Source organism: Agrilus planipennis, unplaced genomic scaffold (assembly GCF_000699045.2).
Source record: "Agrilus planipennis isolate EAB-ADULT unplaced genomic scaffold, Apla_2.0 scaffold256, whole genome shotgun sequence".
Taxonomy (NCBI): Eukaryota; Metazoa; Arthropoda; class Insecta; order Coleoptera; family Buprestidae; genus Agrilus; species Agrilus planipennis.
The window spans coordinates 367,144-389,439 of NW_020439045.1; the positions used below are offsets into that span (position 1 = coordinate 367,144).

The 22,296-nt window shown below is 31.1% G+C and overlaps 4 protein-coding genes across 6 annotated transcripts; 2 read left to right on the plus strand and 2 right to left on the minus strand.

The window, feature by feature from the left end:
• Nucleotides 1–1,222: 1,222 nt before the first annotated feature.
• LOC108741185 (fidgetin-like protein 1) lies at nucleotides 1,223–3,461 on the minus strand. Its single transcript, XM_018475874.2, has 6 exons — nucleotides 3,234–3,461; nucleotides 2,332–3,176; nucleotides 2,138–2,271; nucleotides 1,857–2,084; nucleotides 1,513–1,704; nucleotides 1,223–1,453 (listed from the first exon to the last, which is right to left on the minus strand). Exons 1-6 carry the CDS (start codon nucleotides 3,353–3,355, stop codon nucleotides 1,325–1,327), a joined length of 1,650 nt encoding a protein of 549 aa, XP_018331376.1. The 5' UTR covers nucleotides 3,356–3,461; the 3' UTR covers nucleotides 1,223–1,324.
• Nucleotides 3,462–3,556: 95 nt separating this feature from the next.
• Nucleotides 3,557–11,740, plus strand: LOC108741183 (exocyst complex component 1). 2 transcript variants are annotated; one of them, XM_018475870.2, is made up of 11 exons: nucleotides 3,557–4,180; nucleotides 4,243–4,555; nucleotides 4,618–4,971; nucleotides 5,036–5,150; nucleotides 5,206–5,387; nucleotides 6,302–6,498; nucleotides 6,583–6,938; nucleotides 7,221–7,366; nucleotides 7,471–7,593; nucleotides 7,961–8,247; nucleotides 11,597–11,740. In XM_018475870.2, the coding sequence occupies exons 1-10, from the start codon at nucleotides 3,654–3,656 to the stop codon at nucleotides 8,180–8,182; spliced, it is 2,535 nt and encodes an 844-aa protein (XP_018331372.1). In that variant the 5' UTR covers nucleotides 3,557–3,653; the 3' UTR covers nucleotides 8,183–8,247; nucleotides 11,597–11,740. The 2 variants fall into 2 exon arrangements, with proteins under 2 accessions (XP_018331372.1, XP_018331373.1); XM_018475871.2 differs by lacking the exon at nucleotides 11,597–11,740 and adding an exon at nucleotides 11,257–11,280.
• Nucleotides 8,266–12,930, minus strand: LOC108741184. 2 transcript variants are annotated; one of them, XM_025976877.1, is made up of 6 exons: nucleotides 10,374–12,929; nucleotides 10,271–10,321; nucleotides 10,055–10,217; nucleotides 9,636–9,998; nucleotides 8,738–9,474; nucleotides 8,266–8,513 (listed from the first exon to the last, which is right to left on the minus strand). In XM_025976877.1, exons 1-6 carry the CDS (start codon nucleotides 12,812–12,814, stop codon nucleotides 8,360–8,362), a joined length of 3,909 nt encoding a protein of 1,302 aa, XP_025832662.1. In that variant the 5' UTR covers nucleotides 12,815–12,929; the 3' UTR covers nucleotides 8,266–8,359. The 2 variants fall into 2 exon arrangements, with proteins under 2 accessions (XP_025832662.1, XP_018331374.2); XM_018475872.2 differs by lacking the exon at nucleotides 8,266–8,513 and having other exon boundaries at nucleotides 9,382–9,474; nucleotides 9,540–9,998; nucleotides 10,374–12,930.
• A 283-nt stretch (nucleotides 12,931–13,213) lies between these two features.
• On the plus strand, nucleotides 13,214–22,211 carry LOC108741182 (endoribonuclease Dicer). Its single transcript, XM_018475869.2, has 11 exons — nucleotides 13,214–13,392; nucleotides 13,561–13,736; nucleotides 13,787–14,019; nucleotides 14,530–14,770; nucleotides 15,059–15,983; nucleotides 16,049–16,327; nucleotides 16,766–16,978; nucleotides 17,051–17,593; nucleotides 19,128–21,071; nucleotides 21,375–21,559; nucleotides 21,728–22,211. The coding sequence occupies exons 2-11, from the start codon at nucleotides 13,573–13,575 to the stop codon at nucleotides 21,876–21,878; spliced, it is 4,878 nt and encodes a 1,625-aa protein (XP_018331371.1). The 5' UTR covers nucleotides 13,214–13,392; nucleotides 13,561–13,572; the 3' UTR covers nucleotides 21,879–22,211.
• The last annotated feature ends 85 nt before the right edge of the window (nucleotides 22,212–22,296 follow it).

Consider the following 22,296-nt stretch of genomic DNA (forward strand, 5'->3'; position numbering starts at 1 on the left):
AGATCAACATCATATTGACTTATGATGAAAACTCAGATGAGAAACCCCTTGGATTAGTTCAAAATAGTTGTTTTATTGAAAATACTTTTTTCCATTAAACAACTGAGAACTAATCCAAGAATTCCTCTCATCCTATTTTTCACCATAAATTAATATAAGACCAATATCATATTGACTTATGATGAAAATTCAGATGAGAAAACTCTTGGATTAGTTCACAATAGTTGTTTTATGGAAAAGACTTTTTTTCATAAAACATTTGTAAAGTAGTTCAAGAGTTTTTCTCATCTAATTTTCGCCATAAATTGATATTGGTAACCTATGATGAAGACTCAGATGAGAAAAACTCTTGGGTTGGTTCACAATAACTGTTTTATTGAAAATACTTTTTTCCATAAAACAATTATGAACTAATCCAACAGTTTTTCACCTCTGAGTTTTCATTATCCTATATGGTTAAGCAAGAGTTAACGGCTTCGTCATTTTTTATCTTTGGTTTCCTTTTCGGGTAGGCGATAGTGAAGGAACGGGCGAATTTTGGTGTACGTATGTGCTAGTGCTAGTGAGAAGATTAGCGCTAAGATTGACACTTCTGCATATCTGCTTTATTTAGTATTATTCATACTTTTAGAATGTTTCAGAGCCACCAAGTATATGTACGGAATAATTAGCAGTATCATCATCTTTCGCAATAAGAGTGTGAAATAACAATTTAATATCCCCAGATGTCCTTTTTATACCCAAGCGTATCCTTTTGAGCATTTACCATTTTAATTTGTACAAAAATATACGTTAAAGTAGGCAACTATAGTTACATCAACGTAATCTGGGAAACCAGAATTACAATAGCACAATTTTTTCCCGTGTGGGGAGCCTGTAACCCCCATCGGGCGCGTCCCCAGGTGGCGGATAGGGGAAAACCGGTTAGCAGTAATCCGGTAAGGGGAACTATCAACTTTCCCTCGCGGACCAACAGGCACTTATGTAGGTAATAAAGTTCGCTGATAATATTTATAATGATATGATATTTTAACTGGTATTAAACTATTAGTTAGGTCGGTCAAATTAAAATAAAAGTGGGGATTTTGCAAAAGACGCTTTCACTTTTGCAAAATTAGATAATGTCTTGTTAGAAAGTAAAATAGTGGGAGGTATTCAAGATCAGTTTCACTTTTTCTTTTGATGTATTGAAAACGTAAATAGGCATAGAGAAATTAAATAATCAAAATGTGAAAAGTGTTTTATTAATTTTTTTACAAAAGTGGTGCAATAGAAAGCGATAATACAACATTAACAATCAATTATGTATCAAAAAACTATTACGTTAAGGGTTTCCAGAACCAGAACCGTAAGTTTTATCCCATTCGATGTACTGATCCAAATCCTTCGAAGAAACACTTGCTCTTACAACAGTAAACGATTTAAAGAAATCGTCAACAGCTACAGGTCGAACCTACACAACATATATGTCAATGAAATTTTACAACTTGAAAAGAAAAATTGAAACCATACTTCAGTAATATCAATTTGATCGAGTTTACGGCAATCTACGGATCGTATTGGTTCTAAGGCAGCCTCAGAACATAAGTTACGTAAATCGGCTCCCGAAAATCCTTCAGATTTCCTAGCAATTTCATCGAAATCATTTCCATTCATTATATTTCGTTCTTTTGACAATAATCTTTGTAACAAATCAAGTCGCGCCTGAAAACAAATACAATCATTATTCAAAATGTTCCTGATTACAAACAAAATACAGTCACACATTAAAGAATAGTGAAGTGATATCGAAAATATGTTATTAAAAACCAGTAACAAAGAAAAACATCTGAAGCTAAAACTTTGCTGTTACTCACCTCATAATCTGGAAGGGGAATGTAAAGTCTTTTGGTAAATCTCCGTCTGGCCGCTTCGTCAAGTTCCTGGGGTCTGTTTGTGGCACCGACCACCAAAATACGATCCTCGCTTTCAGTTGTGGCTCCATCCAATTGAACCAGAAACTCAGTCTTAATCCTCCGACTACTTTCATGTTCAGTTTCATTACGTTGAGACAACAGCGAATCAACTTCGTCTATAAAGATTACCTGTAACATCTAAAATGCAGGAAATCTAAAATCACAGAAAAAAGGACACACACCGCTGGTTGATGACATCGCGCAACTGCAAACAAAGCTCTAACCATTTTTTCTCCATCTCCAATCCATTTGGAAGTAATGGAAGATGCACTTATGCTAAAAAACGTGGATTTGCTTTGAGACGCAATACATTTACCTTAAATGAAAACTTAAAATTAAATCGATAAAAAGGAAAATCCTTGTACAAAATAAGTACCAATAAGTGTTTTTCCAGTTCCTGGAGGACCAAAAAGTAATATACCCTTTGGGGGTCTTCTTAATCCTTTGAAAATATCTGGGCGAAGCAAAGGCCACACAACAGCCTCCTGTACTGCTCTTTTTGCTGAATGCAGTCCAGCTATATCATCCCAAGTTAATTTTTGTTGGATGTCCATTATTTCAGACCGTATTAATTCCACCATGCGTGGTTCAATATTTTTTAATCTCTCGTCAACTTCCTCATTTTGAGAGCTACCCCTCAATTCACTATTTTGAGAACTTTTTTCATTTTCCATGTTTGCAAGCAGTGGTGATACGAATTTAGTACTAAACCCCCTACGTGGTCCCAATTTTCTTTTTTGGGCAGTAAATGATTCTTTCATTTGATTGTCTTTGTTGTTTTGAACATTAACTTCTCGAGCTGTCATGAAATCATTCTTAGGATTACTAAACATTCTAGTGCCCTTAGTTTTGTCCATTTCGTTATCTGTAATTCTTGGTTTCAAATAATTTGGAAAACTAGGAACTTTCCTCATTCTAGGAAATTCTGTGGTAATTTTTATTGAAGTGTTCCCAAAAAATAATGAAATGAAATGATCGAAACATTCCTTAGTGTTTATTTCTAATGATCCACAAGAAGTACCTATTTTGAGGCAATTATGTGGTTTTATAAGGTCATCAAAATGAGTACTTTTATTAGTCCCTACAAATGTGTAACCATTTCCAAAATTGATAGATTGTTCAAAGAACCGTTTGTATGCTTGCATTTTCTTATTAGATACATTATGGTTGAAATAATTCAATTTGTTTTTTAAAAGATACAAAGAATTCTGATTGTTTAACCTTAAATAAAAAATTAATTGTTTATTTAGAAGCGAAATAAATATAGTAGAAGTTTACAATTCTAGAGATGCTTTGTAAGAATGAAAAATCAATTTTCTGGCCTTAATTGTTCTTTTTCCTAAAGGGTCATCTTCTTCAATGATATTGAGACGATTTGGAATACAAACATCACTTATCATGTTTAACAAAGTGTTAACTTTTGTGAAGTGTTGTGAATTTTTAATTCAGGAAAATTTGAATTAATAGTTAACTGTCATTTCCATAGAGTCATTACTCAACTGTCCAATGACAATCCACTGGTACAATTTATTGAAGGCGTTCAAAATATGGGCATGGGCGTTCATCAATCTTCAACATAGATATGAAATATAGAATGATATGACAAACAAGATCATAGATTAAATTCATTTCAATACTTAACCCAACATATACAATTTGTTAAGAACTGTAGAAAAGAATTTATAGAATATTTAAAAAATGACTACAATTCGCCATACTTTACAACAAGAAGTATTTCAACCGAACGAAGAACGGTTGTTAGCAGCCTGTCATGTTGAGAAATTATACAAGAAGAAAAAGGCTTCCTTTTTATGTATAGTTAGCAACACTAAGCCACCCCTAACAATTTCACTTATTCAAATTAAACAGTCAGAGAAAACGTATAAAAGGAAAAGGTCATGGAATTTAGTAGAGCTTAAATCAGTAGATGGAAAAAATGTTCTAGCCGATAATTTAGAGTTTGATTTACATTTAGATAAACTGTACAGATGGGTAGCATCATCTGCCCAAGAAAGACAACTATTCATAATAACATTGTGGAGGCAAAGTTCCAAGTATTTTCTAAAAGAGAAACCAGTTTTTAAAAATGTACCAGAAACATGGATTAGGGAAGATGTTTTGACCCCTGAAAATAAGTTTATCTCATCACCCATTTTAACATTGGAAAATGATATTACAGAAGATTTTAAAGCAATTACTGATAAAGAACAAGAAGATTTAAGCAGGTATTTAATTCAGTCATATTTTAAAAATTACATTAATATTATCTAGTTTATCAAAATTCCAGTCTTATGGCAAATTGTGAATTTGCCATAAGTAATGCAGAGGCATTTATGGAAGTTCTAGCTAGAGATTTGTCTCTTCTTGATGGAGAAAATGTACAGTATCTTCTTGCTTCAGAAGCCAAGGTTGAATCATTAATGAATCTATTAGAAAGTGCAGTTGATGAAGCTGATAAGATCGAGCAAAGGTTAGACGAGTATGATGAAATTCTTTGTCATGTGAAAGAAACTATGGAAAAAATGGAGAAGAAGAATTCCATGATCAGTACAGTCAACAAAAATAATATACTGTTACTGAAAGAACTAGAAATAATTATTGTGAGCAGAAATGAATTTCATGAAAACATTGTAGGAGTAATTATTATTACTTTATGTTTTAGAAACAACTTGATTTACCCCGAAAATTTCAAGACATTCTAGATGATGCAGATCTAACTAACACACAAGGTTTGAAGCAAGCCATTGAAGCAGGAAATGCTCTAAGAGATGCAATGAATTGTCAGTTGGACCCTGCTTTGTTGAGAATGTCAGCAGTGCAGGAGCAAAGAAAAAAGTTTGAAAAATATAAAGACAAGTTTTCAAGAGCTATATGTAGACAACTAAACAATTTATTCATTCATTATGGCAACCATAAGGGGGAGTCAGATCGAAACACTGAAGGTCTAGTTTTACCTCAACACAGTATGGTTCATAAAGAATTGATACCCTACACAGAATTAATGCATTGGATAAAAGTATTATTATATTTTACTCCCTGGTTGAACACCCTGTCTATTAACATCAAAATACTTTTTTTAGATAATGGATCGTAAAGCTTCTGAAGCTCTTAAAAAAGTATACACAGATTCGTTAGGAAAACTTTATGATAGAGATGTTCACAATTTATTTGAAGCAGCTAAAGAAAAAATTGCTCGTACGTCTCTATTTTACTGTAATCAAATTAGTCAGTAGATAAATCTGTTTATCAGCCTTAGGACAAGTTTCAACTCCCACTCGTAATTTAGCCCTTCTCGGCCTGGATAGAGAACAGTGGACCTTAGAAGTAATTTCTGATGATCGTCAGAGATATGAAATAATTATAGAGCAAGTATTAACACAGCTAGAACCGGTTTGTTTACAGGAACAGCAATTTTGTGTCACATTTTTCCAGGTAATTTTAAATTAGAGGTCATAAATTGAACAAGTAATAATTAAAGCAAAATTACAAATTTAACTATACAATATAAACATTTTGTAAATGCCCTAAATGATATGAAACAAATTAAGATTGTATATATTGACATTGCCAAAGCATTTGAAGTTAAGCAGTTATGGTGTTAGAGCTGTAATTCCGTAAGGTTCTCGCCTGGGTACACTACTCATTGTAATTTACATTGATGACATCAAAAATATAAGTATTCCGGTTTTATAATTTATGCTGATTAATAAAAATAATAAGAACGCCTTAGGACTCTACTGAATTACAGTCTGACATTAACCCTTATTAATTGGTCGTTGTATCTAACAGGATACAGTTACTTACTATTGCATCTTATGCCAATCAGATAGCATTTGAAAGAGGCAAAGTATCTTGTAAGATATAAGTCCTGCAAAATTCGTTGACCCATGTTATTATTTGGGTAACAACCACCAAAAATCTTTGGCACTAACAAAGATACAGCATAAATATATTAAGTTTCTAGCAACAGTTGAGGAAATCCAACGAACGCTATATTTTTAATATAGTTATTTAAAATTAGAAAACAATTTAAAAATGTTACTCTAGTCTTGAAAGAAGACAGCAAGATATATAAATTAGCAAGAAAAGAAATTAAAATTGTATTATTTCTATTACTATCCACCAATTCACTGGTACATACCCCATAAATAGAGAAATGCAAGATACGAGTATTTAATGACCAAAAATTTAGTATTAAATATTACTCTCACTCCCCACAATCAAGCAGCAATTGAGACAATTGAATTTTTCATATTAGTAAAAATAAAAATATATAATCTATAGTTTCATAGTCAGTTTAGTTAAGGAAAATTCAAATTTCTGTCTATGATTATTCTGTTTTTTAGTTAGATATACTTAGTCCAACATCCAAAAATACTCAAACAACTTTAGATGGAATGGGAGCTGAAGTAAATGTATTGCCAAGTAAAAAAGCTGAAAAGCAAGTTCATGAAGAAGTTAGAAACATGATGACAAGCCTATTTTCTTGTCTTGAAGAAGAGCTTCTCAGTTTTATTGGCTACATTGAAAAATATGATCCATTGTAGGTGAATTTTGCTATTGTTTAACTTCTGCAAATTTCATTGAAATGATGTCCAGTAAAAAAATTAAATCATTTATTTTCTAGCCATTGCATGTATGTGCTAGTTCATCTTAATCAACACGTAATGTCAGCTCAAAGTTCTTTCTTGAGTAACACATTGGCTTCTGTTTTGATTCACATGAAAAGAACTTTGGACCGTTTCATGCAACTTCAAATAGATTCTATCAAAGATTGTAAAATTGCAAGAAAGTCCAAATGTGGCATTCTTCCGTACGTTCTCAACCTAGAAGAGTTTGCTAAACTTGCAGATGTGTTACTTAAAAGTGACCGCAGAATAGACTTGGAAAAATGGTACATACGACTGGTGGATACAATGATTGAGTTTATAAATGTACACGCCAACGAACATCATAAAACACCACCTCAAGTTATCAAAATGGGTAATTTTTATTAATTATATTGGTATGGGCGACGTGTTCTTTATATTTGTGAAAAGCAATCTCACAAATTACCAACTTCTCATTGTTTTTAATCAATTTTTTTAACTAACGGGTGCCCGAGCGATAACTTTAGAACGTAAACAATAAAAAGCTGTTTTAATGCAATAATTTGTACTTTTAAAATCTACTTTCTTAATAGCGTGATAATAATAAGCATTTTGTTGTTATTTTAATCTCCACGGGTTTTCTTTTTCTCAAGTCATAATTTTAATTTTTTTGCAGAAAATTACCATTATCTGTATTCATTACTATCTCAATTAAAAATATCAGTATTAGATAATCAAAGAAAAGAAGCGAAACAGAAATATAATGAAGCTTTGGCAGCATATGTTACTCATTATTTCGGACGCCCACTTGAAAAATTGAACGTAAGTGTAGTTGTTACAGATTAATACTTTACTTCGAAAAATAATTTTTAATATTTGTAAAATGACTTATTAGCTTTAATTGTTTCTAATCAATGGTTTTACAGATATTTTTTGAAGGAGTTCAAGCTAAAGTTGCTAGTGGGGTAAAAGCATCAGAAATCAGTTACCAACTAGCTTTCAGTAAACAAGAACTAAGGAAAGTAATTAGCCAGTATCCAGGAAGCACTGTAAGTGTAAATAAAACTTACTAATTTTAGTTTATTAGTAGTAGAATTTATCTCTTGTACTACCTGTTGTCTTACAATTATCTACGAACAATTATGTCACTTTATTTTACCTAAAAGAACTTTACTTTCGAATAGCTGTAGCTTTTATTTACTGTTTATATAATAATGTATTAAACAATTAATCTCGAAAGTGCGTGTGCATTCGTTTCCTGATCAGGACAATTTGAACTGAGTCATGAGATCATTAAGCAATGTTAGAATTAGTGATAGTTTCGTTTAACCAATTTTTTAGGTTCTTGATTATTTGTTCGTTTAATTATTACTTTATTAATACTTTTATTAATTTTTAATCGTTTTTACTTATTAGGTAAAAAAAGGTTTAGAATCTCTATACAAAAAAGTGGAAAAACATTTATCAGAAGAAGGCCTTGTTCAAGTTGTTTGGAGAGCAATGCAAGAGGAATTTATAAGACAATACAAAATGCTTGAAGATTTAATACAACAGTGTTATCCTGGTTCTATGATAGCTCTAGAATTCACTATAGATGATATTTTGAACTTTTTCTCGGACATTGCACGTTCTCATTAGTAATAAAATGAATTAAACCAGAAAGTGTAAGGAAGTATTACATATAAAGAAAAAATACATACAAGGTGAGTGAAAAATGAATTAATAAATACATATTCACATAACAACAAATTATTGAAATATTTTATTGGTTGAAAAAGAATATTATAAAAGTTTCCTATGGTACTGTATATTTTTCTAGTTTGATAATATGTGCTGTTTTGTGTATTCCCAAACTATTATACTAGCTGCAACATGTACATTTAATGATCGTATTACACCTACTTGGGGAATTTCTAAACAGATATCTAGTAAATGTAGTAAATCTGCTGGAATTCCGTGTTTCTCATTCCTAAAAACAAAAAAAAAGAAAAGTTGACACACATGTAGTTCTGTTTTTACGCAAAATTTTTAACTCTTTACAAAATAGATTTCAGTTTTAATTATGCTGACTATTTTTAACGATCTGTTTTGTATAAATTATTCGAGTATAAAATTATATAAAAACAGATTTGTATGTGTACATCTGCTTTAATTTAAAAAAAAAAAATTAGGAATTTATTACCTAATACCTACCCCAAAAGTAATGCACACTTTTTAGGAAAACGAAAATCACCCAATTTAACACTTTTTGATGTTTGTTCAGCTCCAATTATAGCTAATCCACTATTTTTAAGTGAGAGTAAATATTGATATAATTTTTCTACCTTCACCTCAATAATATCAACCCAATTTTCGGAAGACATACTTAGACTTAAAAATTCATTCTTATTTTTTAAACAACTACTTCTTATCGCTAAACTTTTTACACCGAAAATTTCGCAAGTTCTACACAATCCTCCCAAATTCGGCACTTTTTCAACTAAGCTCGCTATAAGAATGAGATCTCCGGTGTTTGGTCGGACCTCTTCTCTCCATGGAGGAGTTATTTTTTGTTGTATTATATATGGAAAAGCGCTTGTTACACTATTTGCATCAGCATTTTCGTCGTTTTCATTATTGGGAAAATCAATAATAATTTTTTTATCGTTTTGAATTGGTAATAATTCACTTGGCAGAAAATCATTAGTCGAAATCGATAAAAATTCCATTTCTGTGACTTGAGCTATTCTTGGTATCGTTATATAAATATTTTCCAATGTATAATGATCAGTCGTAGAAAACGACTCCAGAAAATATAGTTCTAATGGATCAAAAGGTTTATTTATTTGTGGAATTAACTGATTTATTGATTCATAAGCACAAATGAATCTCTGTTCTAAAGAGGCGTATCTCAATTTTTTTATTTTTTCAAAGGATTTCACAAAGGCGACCTGAAACATGTTAACTGATTAAAACAATTCGTAACAAATAGTTTAAAAAGTAAAATTTTATTTACCCATATTCATTTTAATAAATGATAATAACCTAATCGTAAGTAGGAATTGTAAAAAAGTATCGTAGATTTATCAAAGTGTTAATTATCTAATGATACCTGTGCATACAATCGAAGATTAAAATGTGCTCCCATGGTCCAGGGGAGTATTTCCTTCATAATTTTACCCCACACGTGTTCTTTATTTATTTTGCAAGCCAAGGAATATAAGATGAACACAAAACTTGTTATCGTTGAGGGTTGAGTTTTACTTGCCCCATTTACTTTATTTGAAATTATATCTATATAACACTCACTCATCCCCTCGATCAGAATCCACTGAATTAAAAGCTTGACGCTTGTCTGATTGCTTTCTAAACACAAACTTTCCATTAGAGTATCTATTAAATGCAATTTTTCAAAAGCTATGTAGGGTAATAAAATTAAAAGGGCTTGCAAAATTCGTTGTTTTCTTAAATGAATCTAAAATTATATAATAATAAAAGTGTACACGAAAAAACATGTGTAACGTAATAAACCTGGGAATTTTTAAAATAACGTTTTTTAAAATACAAAATATATTCATCCAGTAACACTAAAGCCAATGTATCTGCAAAAGTGCTTCTACTGTTTTGATCACCTAATGCGTTCTGAAGAATGTTTACTGCATTAATTCGTACCAAATTCCTCTGGCATACAAAGCTACAATTAATATCATGTAAAAACTATAGTTTACTTCTGATAAAAGAACTTACACATTCTGTTTTTGCTTGTTTTTAGAGTTGTAGTAAATTTTAAATTCTGCTCTATAATCAAAGTAAACTTATTCAAAGAGGTAAATGAGTTATTTATACTTACACTTGGTCTTTCCTTAATAAATCTCCATACAATAACAGCTCCATAATAACATGTGAAAAATTTAGCAATTCATTGGAATTTTGTTGAGAGAGTTTTAAGAGAATTTTTGAGATACTTACAGGTACTTCTATTACTTTTTTACATTCTTTCATTAACTCATTTAAAACGTACGAACAATTTTTAACAAAAAACTCTTGCGATAGCAGAATTTTATTGTTTAATATAAGGCTATCTAAAAGCGTTTCCAATGCCTTTTCAAAAATATGCGGTTTGTTAATTTCCAAAATTCGTTTTATATAATGTTCCACCAATTTAAAAATTACTTGATAATTTTTTTCTCCTTTTTCAAACAATATTTTTATGTATGAAAATAAGTCTGGATAACTTGAATAAGGTAAAATTTCAAGGAAACTGGTGCAAAAGTTGCAGAATTCATGTACATCATCGCCTCTTTTTGCTATCTTTTCTTTTTGGTAGAGATTTAAAAAACATAAGTAAACATTACCGTTAGTCTTAACATCACTTTTAAAAATATTGATCCACCTTTCAATAATTAATCCGACTTCTTCTGTAGAGACAGCATTTACATTGTAATATTGAAGTAAAATTTCAAATGCTAGAGATATTCTGTTACTTTGAACATTAGTCTCATTTAATAGAATATAAGAACACTTAAGAGACAAATCAATTCCAAGTTTTGAATTCGCATTAGTGGATAACACAGGTGTGCTCGCAATGACGCTTAATAATATAGTAATATCATGAGTTGTAACGTTATTTTCAAGAGCAAAGTTTAAGTAATTTGAGAGAATAGGCATGTTAATAAAACATGGAAAATAGTGCATCATATGAACAGCAACTGAAAAGGGTAATTTATTTTCAGATACTGGATCTTGAAACCTGCTTTCAATGTAACTTTTTATATCCTTGCTATTTTTAAATACATTTATGATTTTGAAATCATTTTTGGAATGTATATGACGTATAAAATATTCTTTATGACTGACAAACCTTCTATAAATCTGTGCTTGTATTTGCTCAGAATTGCATAATGCCCCTGATAGTTTTAAGATATTTATTGTGTGCTCCAAAGTAACATTTTCATTCTCACATAGGTACTTATTAAAATATTTTTCAATTAAAAAAATACATTCATACCGAATAAATGTGTTTGGTAATTGTTCCGTGGTTGTAATTAACTTTTCTATTTCTGTTTTTTCTAGGGCCTTATTACAATGTAAAATAGTTTTGCACATAAAATAAAATGGTACTGGAGCACAGTTCATTTCAAAAAGATTTTTCAAAAATATTCTAAATAAATTATCAGCTGATGCAACTAAAAATTGCTCAAGCAATGCAAATGACTTTAAAGTGTAAGTGGAATACTCTGTATCGTTTAAAACGAGTAAAATATTCTTGACTATTCTTTGAAAAACATTAACGTTGTCGCATAATTTGTTTTCAAATAAATAATGTAATGTTTGGTAAGATATTATTTTATGAGAATGTACCAGAAAACTGTTAGAAATGTAACCAAGCCAAAGAGGATGTAGAATGCTGATTTTACTAAGCAATGGCAGTGCAGGTTCCAAAAGATGAATTTGTTTTTCTTTTGAAATCTCACTTAAACTGAAGAAATATTTCCAAGCTTCAAAGATTGCTTCTTTATTATTTGTATCAAATGAAATATATGAGCAGTTACAATCTTTTCCTTGAAAAATTACATCGCACACCTTTTGCCAAAAATACAGTATATGCTTTCTATCAAATTCACTACCTGAGTAAAGAATTTTTTCAAAAAGAATGAAAAACTCTTCGTAATTAATTAAACTTACCAGCAAGTCTTTTTTGTTATCACAAAAAAATTCTGCTAAGGCAGAAAGTGCTTCTATATCATTTTTTTTTAATATAATGTTCCATAGTAAAAACAATGTTATATCATTTTCTCCTGTAAATGTTGCAAGGTTTACAAACATTTCTTTTAAGAGACAAGTCTTTATGGCAATATTTTCAAGCACATAAGTAAAAATGTCTGTAGCACTCTTTGCAACGACATTTTTAATGTTTTTATTATTTATGCTCTTACTTAAGCAAAGACCCACATTAAAAACTGTTACAAAAAAATCCCAGTTCTTTTTTGATGTTAATGACTTAATATTATCTCTTAAATAACAGAATAATTTCTGAAACTGCTGTTCACCTGAATACACCAACAAGGCATTTTGTACTATTTCTGAATTAGCATTAATCATTGCAATTTCTATTATTTGTTCAAAATTGAAAGTAAGTTTTTGATGTTTACCTTTCATGATAAAATAGCTTTTCAATTTTAATAAGGCCCCTAATTTATTTATCTCAACTGATTCTCTTATCATTTCATTTAGCTTAGTTTCATCTAAAAGTTCATGAAGCACGTCAAGTTCTGTAAATTCAAGTTCCATGTTAATGCTGAGCTTATTATATTAATTTTTAATATAATAGTAAACTATTCAAATAAAAAAATTGTCTTGGTAAGTACTGATTATATAGGTTATGTTTACGTAAACGTTATACGTCATATTTTATCAGTTATGGAGTGCCTCCTAAACATATATGTAAACTTGTAAACTCCTATATGGCCACTTTCATAGACTAGTTTCTGTAACGTCAAAACTACAGCCATGCGGTGTTAACTCCTCCTGTCAAAATAGTAGTGNCTAAAAGAACTTTACTTTCGAATAGCTGTAGCTTTATTTACTGTTTATATAATAATGTTGCACTATTTCATTATAACAAATATTAAACATTAACAATAAACTGTAATAAAAATTTACATATGTAAGTAACTAATGTATACTTTGTTTCAGTTTGATTTGTAATTAACTTCTTGAATTATATTTACCAATTGTTGTGGCTCTGGTTCATGCTCTAAGTGTCCATTAAAATTACCATGAATTTTCAACAAGACAAACTAAATTCCTTTGGAATTCTGTCCTTTTAAGTTTCAGACAGGACAGGATAGCAAAGTTTTTCATATCAAGTATTTGTGTTTTTTTGAATATTCATTAATATTAGATAGAGTTTTGAATTTTCATGATGTTTGTGAACCTTCAGAGACCTGGGGCATATCTGCACAGTCTGGGATAATTCTGGCAACCCTATTCTGTGCAGATAAAATAAATAAATAAATGTTTTTTTTTATTTTAAGTTTTAGCTTAAAATGGATGAATCTGTTGTGGAAACTGATTTTCAACCAAGAAACTACCAACTTCAGTTGATGAAAATAGCCCTCAAGCAGAATACAATTTTATTTCTGCCTACTGGTTCAGGCAAAACATTTATAGCAGTGTTGTTAATAAAACGTCTCTCACAAGATCTCGAAATGTAACGTGATATTAAAGTTATAATTTTTTATTTTAATCGTGCCATTTTAGACCTGTCAAGGATGGAGGGAAAGTAACTTTGTTTTTGGTAAGCACAGTAGCATTAGTTGATCAGCATTCAAAAACTTTACAAAGGCACACTGCTTTTAAAATTGGTTCTTATTCGGGTGATATGAATATTGATTCTTGGTCAAAAACTGCATGGGACATGGAAATAAATTCTAATCAAATCCTGGTTATGACCGCACAAATAGCTGTTAATATTGTTTCATCTGGATATCTTAGTAAGTGCATTATTTCTGTATTAGATATGTGTAATAAGGGTCTTGAAATGCAATATTTGAGCTATTTAATAAACTAATACTATGCATAATTGGAAAACGGGAGGGTGCTAGCACTTCGTCATAATTGTCAAAGAAAATGATAGCAGATACTAATATTTGTTGAGACAAATTATTCGTGTTAAATTTAATTAAAAAAGTAGACATAATTCTTGAAAAAAGGCTTTTTTTAAATTAAGTTTAACATAAATATTAATGAGAAAAAGTGAATGTGATAAAAGACTAAGGTGAAACACATAATTCGATACTAATAAGTGAAGATGCTGAGGTTGTTTCTGTCATTATTTACTCCCCTGCAATAATTCAAAATGTTACAAGATTGCCTGACCTATCTTTTTTTTGTGTGATATGTGTATATATAAGAGGGAAAGTTAATGTGTGATGCTACTGTAAAAAGTTGAAAATGTTAAATTATTATTATGCCTTGGTAAAAAGATTAATTCAATTTTTAAGGTTTGTCCAACATTAATCTACTAATATTTGATGAATGCCACCATGCAGTAAATGATGAACCAATGAGGCAATTGATGAAGCATTTTGAAAATGTCATAGAAAAACCTCGTGTGCTTGGCCTTACTGCTACTTTATTAAATGGAAATGTGAAACCTGATCAGGTTTTAAATGAAGTTAAAAAACTAGAAACAACTTTTCAAAGTAAAGTGGCAACTGTTGATGAATTGAAATTTGTTATAGGGTAAGATGTTTTAAACATAAATATGCTTATATTAATATATTATCTTTACTTATTAAAATGTCAGCTGTTTGTAATACAGAATACTTAGAAAAGTTAATTACACCTATTTCATTTATGATATGCTAATTGTCAATTTTTTCTTATTTCAAAAGTGCATGAATATTTACTAATGTACTTAGTTTTTTCCTGAATTAATATACCCTGGATATATTATTTTACTTTTCAATTAAATTAAAGTTTACATTAATTTTCAATTCAAAATGAATCAAAATTCAATATTTTTTCAAGGTACTCTACAAATCCTGAAGAAAAAATTATGTCCTTTCGGAAAAATCCAAGAACATGTTTGGAAGATCAGATATTTAAAATATTGGAAACATGTATTAAAATTGTGCAAAAGATACCCAAAATTCAAAATTGTCAGTCAGAATTAGCCAACAAACACATACCTCTTGGAGTAGAAAAAACATATAAAGATTATGTAAATATGTTAAAAGATATACAAATGCATGTAGATATGCTGGGGCCGTACGGTGGTTTAATAGCTGCTTTGTCTTACATGATTTATTTAGAGAAAATCAAAAGACATTGTGAAGACAGTATTGAAATTGATGTAATTAATGGGAGTATAACATACCTTCATATTATAAGGAATGTGATTAAAAGACAACTTAAACCTTTAAATGATGAAGAAATCATATCACATTACTCATCTTCAAAACTTCTTATGCTGTTTAAAATTTTACGAAATTACCAAGCCATTTCCAAAGTTCCACTTAGTGCACTGATATTTACAGAGAGAAAGTTTACAGCGAAAATTCTTTATCACATATTCAAAAAAGCAAGGGAAGTCTATCCGGAATTTAAAAATTATGACGCTGATTTTGCAGTTGGTTTCTCCAATAATCCAAATATATTTAATCGAGAACCTTTATATACCACTAAAATGAACAAAAAAGCCATACAAAAGTTTGATAACAAGGATGTTAACATCCTTTTTTCAACTAATGTTCTGGAAGAGGGAATTGATATAAGTCTTTGCTCATTAGTTGTAAGATTCGATCTACCAAAAGACTACAGATCATACATTCAATCAAAAGGAAGAGCTAGACACAAAAATAGTCATTTCTATATGATGGTTGAAAATTCCGAAATTGTCAAATTTCAAACTAAATACAGCAACTATCAACGAATTGAACAAATACTTTGTGATGTAAGTTGGCGGTGATTATTGCTTACCTAATTTAAATTGGATTTGCATGTGACTTAATTTTTTAGATTTTGATCGGCAGGAATGATGAACGAGATGGTCCATCAGAAGATGATATTCAAAAGGTTTATAATGAAGACTGTTTACCTCCTTATTATGTGAATGGTCCAGGGTCATCTCAAATTAATTGCCTAAATAGCATATCAAAGCTTTCTCAATATTGCCAAACTTTAGCGTCTGATCAGTACACGACGTTCCAACCTGAATGGTTTTTAGAAAGAAATAAAGAAAAGCGTCGTGTTATAATCGAACTACCAATTGTTTGTCCCATTATAGATCAAATTGAAGTAAGTTCTTTATTCTGTATTCGAATTTAGAAAGCAACTTTCAATAGGGTTAATTATTAACTATATAATAACATTTTTAATGTGTAACATATGACGAAAACCTGTAATCAGAAGTAGGGAAGAAGAAGTGCGCACTATTCAATCGTTGCGGCCTACAGTTAGGCATGAAAAAACAGAAATAGAGAAAATTCAGTTATCAATCTTTTGTTCTACTAACCTAGGTCTTGAAAAGAAGGACGCATTACCTTGCATCTTGTGTGGTGAAATTACTACTTTGCTCATTACCCATGTTAGATGTTACACGTCATTGACGACAATTGTAAAACTCACACTTATTGTATAATTATGTTATTGTTTTATATAGCTTTTAAATTTAAATTAAGCTATCTTAATTAAGGTTAGCTTTTTTGCAACATCTATTACATTTTTATGGTTTAGGGTACCTGGGAATGTACTATAAAAGATGCAAAAAGGACAGCAGCATACAATGCTTGCGTAATGTTGCACAAAAAGGGAGAACTTGATGATTTTCTCTTGCCAGTTGGCAATTCTGTTAAGGAAAAGGACACCAAACATTTATTCAAACATATACCTGAACCTGTTGATAAAAGTGCCGGGAATTCTACATCACGTAGACCGTACCTTAAGCAGGTAAATTTTTGCATTTATAACAAGAGAAAAAAGTTTAATTTTGATAAAAACATAACAATTTAAAAATTTCAGGCTCCTCAAATGTTGACGTTCCACAATTGTGCTGAATTTTACCTTCATGTGGTAGACTTAAATCCATCATTTTCCTCAGATTATAAAGATTCTTACAGATCTACGATTCTTGATTTATTTGAGAGTGACCTTTGTTATGGTATTATCACGAAACGACCATTGCCAAAACTTTGTTCATTTCCTATCTATGTATCTAGAGGACAGATAAGGGTTGAAATACTGACTAATGCGAAAATAGTGACTCTAAATCACGATCAGATAATGCAATTACGTTTATTCAACTACATTCTTTATCATGATGTTCTTAAAATTCTCAGAAATTTCTTGATTTTGAATAACAACGAATCATCGGAAGAATGCCATTATTTGGTCACTCCAATTAAAAAGAGTGACATTACTATTGCATTTGATATTATCACAGAAAATCAAGAAATTGCAGATCCAACCCGCAAACCATCTGTAGATCAGATTCTAAAACTTGATGTGGATAATGACAAATATTTAGGAAAAATCGTCACACCATGGTACAAACACTATAATAAGGTAATGATGCTTTTCTAACTATAAAATTTTTGTAGTGTTCTTCAAACATTCAAAATATATTTAATAGACAAATTCTATAGTTTGTGTTGTGTTGCCGTGTGCTTTGCTTAACTATAAACGTTTAATCATTCTTACCAGATAACATTTTCAGTGCGTTGTATTTAACGTCTAAATTTAACACGACAGCACAACCCAAAAATTGTTGTACCTAATACCGGCCAAGAAAGGATATAAGAAATTGTAACAGTGTACCAATAATTAATTGACTAATTAATTAAAANATATTTTGTATATAAGTAAGAGGTCAGGTCTGCAAATGTCTCACCTCGAATGGTTCTAATTGAACCGTACTTGTAAATAGTAAATACGATAATTAGAGAGGTCCGCAATTGTTCCAAGGCTGCCAATCGTTAAGTCCCGTTCAAAAAGTCACTAAACCAAAAAAATTTTAATTCTTGCTTGGCGGATTTTCAACCGGATGGTTGAGTTGACAAAATCATACTACGAGGTAAGTTATAGCTTAAGTGATCCAAGGAAACCACAGAAAAACTTGGACCAAGGCAGACGGACCCGGAATCGAACCGGCGTCCTCCCGAGTGCTGCTAAGCAATGGTCTAAACCTCTAGGCCATGCCGCTCGGTCGATTCTGCAAAAAAAACTTTTGGGTGTTTCATTCCCACCAGCCAGTAATGCTGGTGGGCGGGCAGTCCCTCCGGACTACGCCGGAAGGTAGGGCGGAAGTCCCTCTTCAGCCTGCTTTCAGGAATCGTGGGAATGGGTGGGTGGTGGTTCGGGTGAGAAAGATGGGACGGACGAAATGAAGACAGAAGAGAATGATGAAAGTTTATCTATGGAATATTACTGTCCCCATCTAGCAAGGAGGATTAGAGATAGCTTTAAATAAAATGGAAGCAGTATTGACGAAACAGTACTGTATGAAAATAAATAAAAGTAAAACAAAAATACTGGTATGCAAGGGAAGAAAAAGTAGGGAAAGAGCGAATATAAAGATAGGAGAGAAAAAAATTAGAAGTGGCGGATGTTCGGTATCTAGGAAGTCACATAAGTTAGAACGGAAGGAGTAGTAGGGATATAAAGCAGAGAATAGCGCAGGGTCGAGTCGCCTACAATAAAAAGAAGTCACTTGTATACTCTCGAACGGTTAATTTAGGAATTCGAAAAAGATTGTTAATGCTATATGTTTGGAACGCGGCGCTACTCAGAGACGTACTAGAGGCAGAAACAAGTATTAAGATTAGCAGAGGTAGATTTAGATTAGATTATTGTTAGCAAATAGTTAAGTATGTGGGATGTTCTAGTTTTGAGGAAATTTGAAGATTAGCTCAGGTTAGGAAAGAGTGGAGGTCCGTGTCCAACCTTTGGACTGGACCTTATGATGATGATAAGTACTTATGGTTGATATAATTAGATCTGCAGACGAAAAATAATGTTAATAAAAAAATACATTTAATTTTATTTTTCGTTTTTATTAATGTAACATCCACTATTCTATTATATACTTAATATCTTTCAGAATTACATCGTGGTTGAAATATGTTACGATATGGACGCTAAAACTCCTTTTCCTGGTGGCAGCTACGATTCGTTTGAATCTTACTTCAGCGAAAAATATAACGTAACGATTCTAAACAGTAAAGCGCCTCTATTACATGTAAAGGCACTTGCCAGCGGTCTAAATTTGTTAAGACCTAGAAGTTCTAAAGGTAAACGAAAAAGAGAGGAAAAGTATGAAGGCATGAAAGAACATATATGTCCAGAATTGTGCGTTAAGCAGGAGTTTCCCTCACCCCTTTGGCTCCAAGCATCTCTTTTGCCTAGTATCTTACATCGTTTTGATCAATTAATTCGTGCCGAAGATTTAAGAACTCAAATAGCTGAAGAAGCAGGTGTGGGCGTGACGAAACTAAACGATGCTGAGAAATGGAAACCACTAGAAATCTATGATAATCAGTTAATTGACAATGAACAAAGTCAGCCGCAGCTAGATGAATTAAATAAAACTCAAGATGAAGATGAAATTCAAGAAATTCTCGCCACAATGAAAGCAGACTTACGTAATGTTAGGAATGATGTCTGTTCAAAAATGCTCAATCAGCAATATCCTTGGTCTGAAAAGGACGAACCTGTCGACATCGATCGGAATCTAGACGTTACCCTCATCGAAATTCAATACTACGATAATTTTGTATCGCGAGAAATGAATGCAAACGATGTTTTACAATCTCGTAATAATACAGCGATTTTGCCCGCAATCACTTACGATAATAGCTATGTATATTGCGACATAAAAATACTTTCTAAACAACAGGATTCGAGAGGTCCTGAATTAAGAGACATTTATCAAGCATTATGCACCGCAAAATGTAACGAAATTGTTAATTTTGAACGATTGGAAACATTGGGTGATTCTTTTCTAAAGTTGTCTACAACATTGTATATTTTTGTTAGATTCCCTAAATACAACGAAGGTCAGGCAACTCAACTCAAAAGCAAATTGGTTAGTAACAAGAATTTATATTATCTCGGATTAAAAAAGAATTTACAAAGCTATGTGAAAAATTCCGATTTTTTACCGGATTACGATTGGGTACCACCGGGTTTCATTACACCCCACGTTATTGCAGAAAATTACCGTAATTCGAAAATTGACTTGCCTTTTCTGACTAATTTGGAAATTACAAAGAACGAAGCAGTTGCTGGTATTCTTACGAAAGAAACAGAAGAGAAAATTTTAAATAATTTGGCCGAAGGTTCTCGAGACACTGAATTATCTCAGAAAGAATTCATTTATCCATTCCTAAACATTGACGTAGTAGCAGATAAAACTATAGCCGATTGCGTGGAAGCAATTTTAGGTGTATACTGTCAGTCTAATGGTCTATTAAGTGCCTTAAAAATGCTCGAGTGGTTTGAAATAATCCCAAAGGAAGAAAATATAACCCACATTTTCAACGACATTCCTCAATCTCCCCTTTTACGCGGTCCGGATACAGAACGTTTAATCAATTTACACTTGACCAAAGGTACAATAAGTAAAATTGAAGAAAGATTAGGATATACTTTTAGAAATAAAGGATATTTGCTACAAGCCCTTACACATTCATCTTACACTCCTAACAGAGTGACCAATTGTTATCAACGTTTGGAGTTTTTGGGCGACGCAATACTTGATTTCTTAATAACTTGTCACATTTATGAAACCTGCGGCAAACTGAATCCTGGAGAATTAACAGATTTAAGATCTGCCCTGGTGAATAATATTACGTTTGCAGGCATAGCTGTCAGGTTGGGGCTTCATAAGTTCCTCCTTTTTTCCAATCAGCAGTTGTCTAAATACATAGACTCATTCGTTAGTCATCAAGAATCTAAAGAATTCGTTATTGATGAACAAGTTTTGATTCTTTTAGAAGAAAAAGATACTGGTGTGTATTTGTCTGAGCATATCGATGTACCAAAGGTGAGGTGTTCTTTTTTTTCAGATATTTTTTTGTAGCCATAAAAAATTTAGTATATTTTGTAATGTGTTTTCACTACTCATAGTTCTTTAATTCCATCAATATTCATTATTTTCTCGTTTAATTATGGCTTATAAAATATAGTCGAGTTAACTACATTATACTAAATAATGCACTATACTATACTTACAAGTTGATATTTTCAAAGAAATAGAAGGAATTTAAAGATGTGGTGGTTACTGATAATGCTCTAATAAGTTAAAGTAATTGTAATGTAAAAGGAGATTAATTTTAAAATTCCTTAGGTTTTAGGAGATGTATTTGAAGCAATGGTAGGTGCAATTTTCTTGGACAGTGGCAGTAATCTCCATGCCACATGGGAATTTATCCATAGAGTAATGTGGCAGGAGATATCCACTTTCAAAGTGAATGTTCCTAAAAATGCTGTCCGACTTTTATATGAAACACAAAGGACTCATCCACAATTTTAGTAAGTTGGTTACATTGTTTCGTTAAATTTCCTTTAAATTGTAGAATAACGTTTCACAATTACGCGTACGTTTGCTGCGGAGTAGCTTGAAAAAATATACTTTATTTCTGTTAAGTCAAGTCTATATGTATTTTTTTGTATTAATTAGTTATAAATTTACATTATTAGTGATCCAGTTAAATTGGACGATCGTGATGTGTGTATGATGAGACTTGACTTCATGGCTAATGGAGAGAGAAAGACAGTTTATGGTTTCGGTGATAATAAAATTTTTGCTAAAAGAGCAGCAGCTAAATTTGCATTACGACTTTTGAAATAGATACAGAAAAGACTGTTATTTACTTAAGTATAAGAAAATATTTTTGCAATAAGCAACACCTTATTTTTGTTTAATTAATAATTAACTATTTACAAGATAATAGTTATGTTTTTATTGAGTTTTATTATTTTAATAAAATGATTATTCAATGTTTATTAAATATGTAACCAATTTCATTTTTTTACTAAATATGTAAACAATTCTCTGCCATAATTCCTTAGATTTTAATATGCACAGCTGCAGTTCTATACCAGTTCATTAAATTTGTAAATTTTCCATTTACAGTCTTTTAATTAAAATATGTAAACAATAGTATATAAATAATACACATTATCACACAAAAGAAAATTTGACTTTGTTCCTATTTAATTAATTCGTTTGTGTTTGTTTTATTGATTCATATTCATTAAAAAATAAG

Bases quoted from the DNA above. Each gene is read 5' to 3' on its own strand.
- LOC108741185 (XM_018475874.2), bottom strand. From the start codon at position 3,355: ATGATAAGTGATGTTTGTATTCCAAATCGTCTCAATATCATTGAAGAA. The intron at 2,272-2,331 runs GTACTTATTTTG...TTTTCATTTAAG, and splicing joins AACTGGAAAAACACTTATTG to GTAAATGTATTGCGTCTCAA. The intron at 2,085-2,137 runs GTGTGTGTCCTT...TAGATGTTACAG, and splicing joins CGCGATGTCATCAACCAGCG to GTAATCTTTATAGACGAAGT.
- LOC108741184 (XM_025976877.1), bottom strand. From the start codon at position 12,814: ATGGAACTTGAATTTACAGAACTTGACGTGCTTCATGAACTTTTAGAT. The intron at 10,218-10,270 runs GTAAGTTCTTTT...TATTAATTGTAG, and splicing joins AACAAGCAAAAACAGAATGT to CTTTGTATGCCAGAGGAATT. The intron at 9,475-9,635 runs GTATCATTAGAT...AACATGTTTCAG, and splicing joins ATCTTCGATTGTATGCACAG to GTCGCCTTTGTGAAATCCTT.
- LOC108741183 (XM_018475870.2), top strand. From the start codon at position 3,654: ATGACTACAATTCGCCATACTTTACAACAAGAAGTATTTCAACCGAAC. The intron at 4,556-4,617 runs GTGAGCAGAAAT...TTTATGTTTTAG, and splicing joins AAGAACTAGAAATAATTATT to AAACAACTTGATTTACCCCG. The intron at 5,151-5,205 runs GTACGTCTCTAT...TCTGTTTATCAG, and splicing joins AGCTAAAGAAAAAATTGCTC to CCTTAGGACAAGTTTCAACT.
- LOC108741182 (XM_018475869.2), top strand. From the start codon at position 13,573: ATGGATGAATCTGTTGTGGAAACTGATTTTCAACCAAGAAACTACCAA. The intron at 14,020-14,529 runs GTAAGTGCATTA...TCAATTTTTAAG, and splicing joins TGTTTCATCTGGATATCTTA to GTTTGTCCAACATTAATCTA. The intron at 16,328-16,765 runs GTAAGTTCTTTA...TTTATGGTTTAG, and splicing joins CCATTATAGATCAAATTGAA to GGTACCTGGGAATGTACTAT.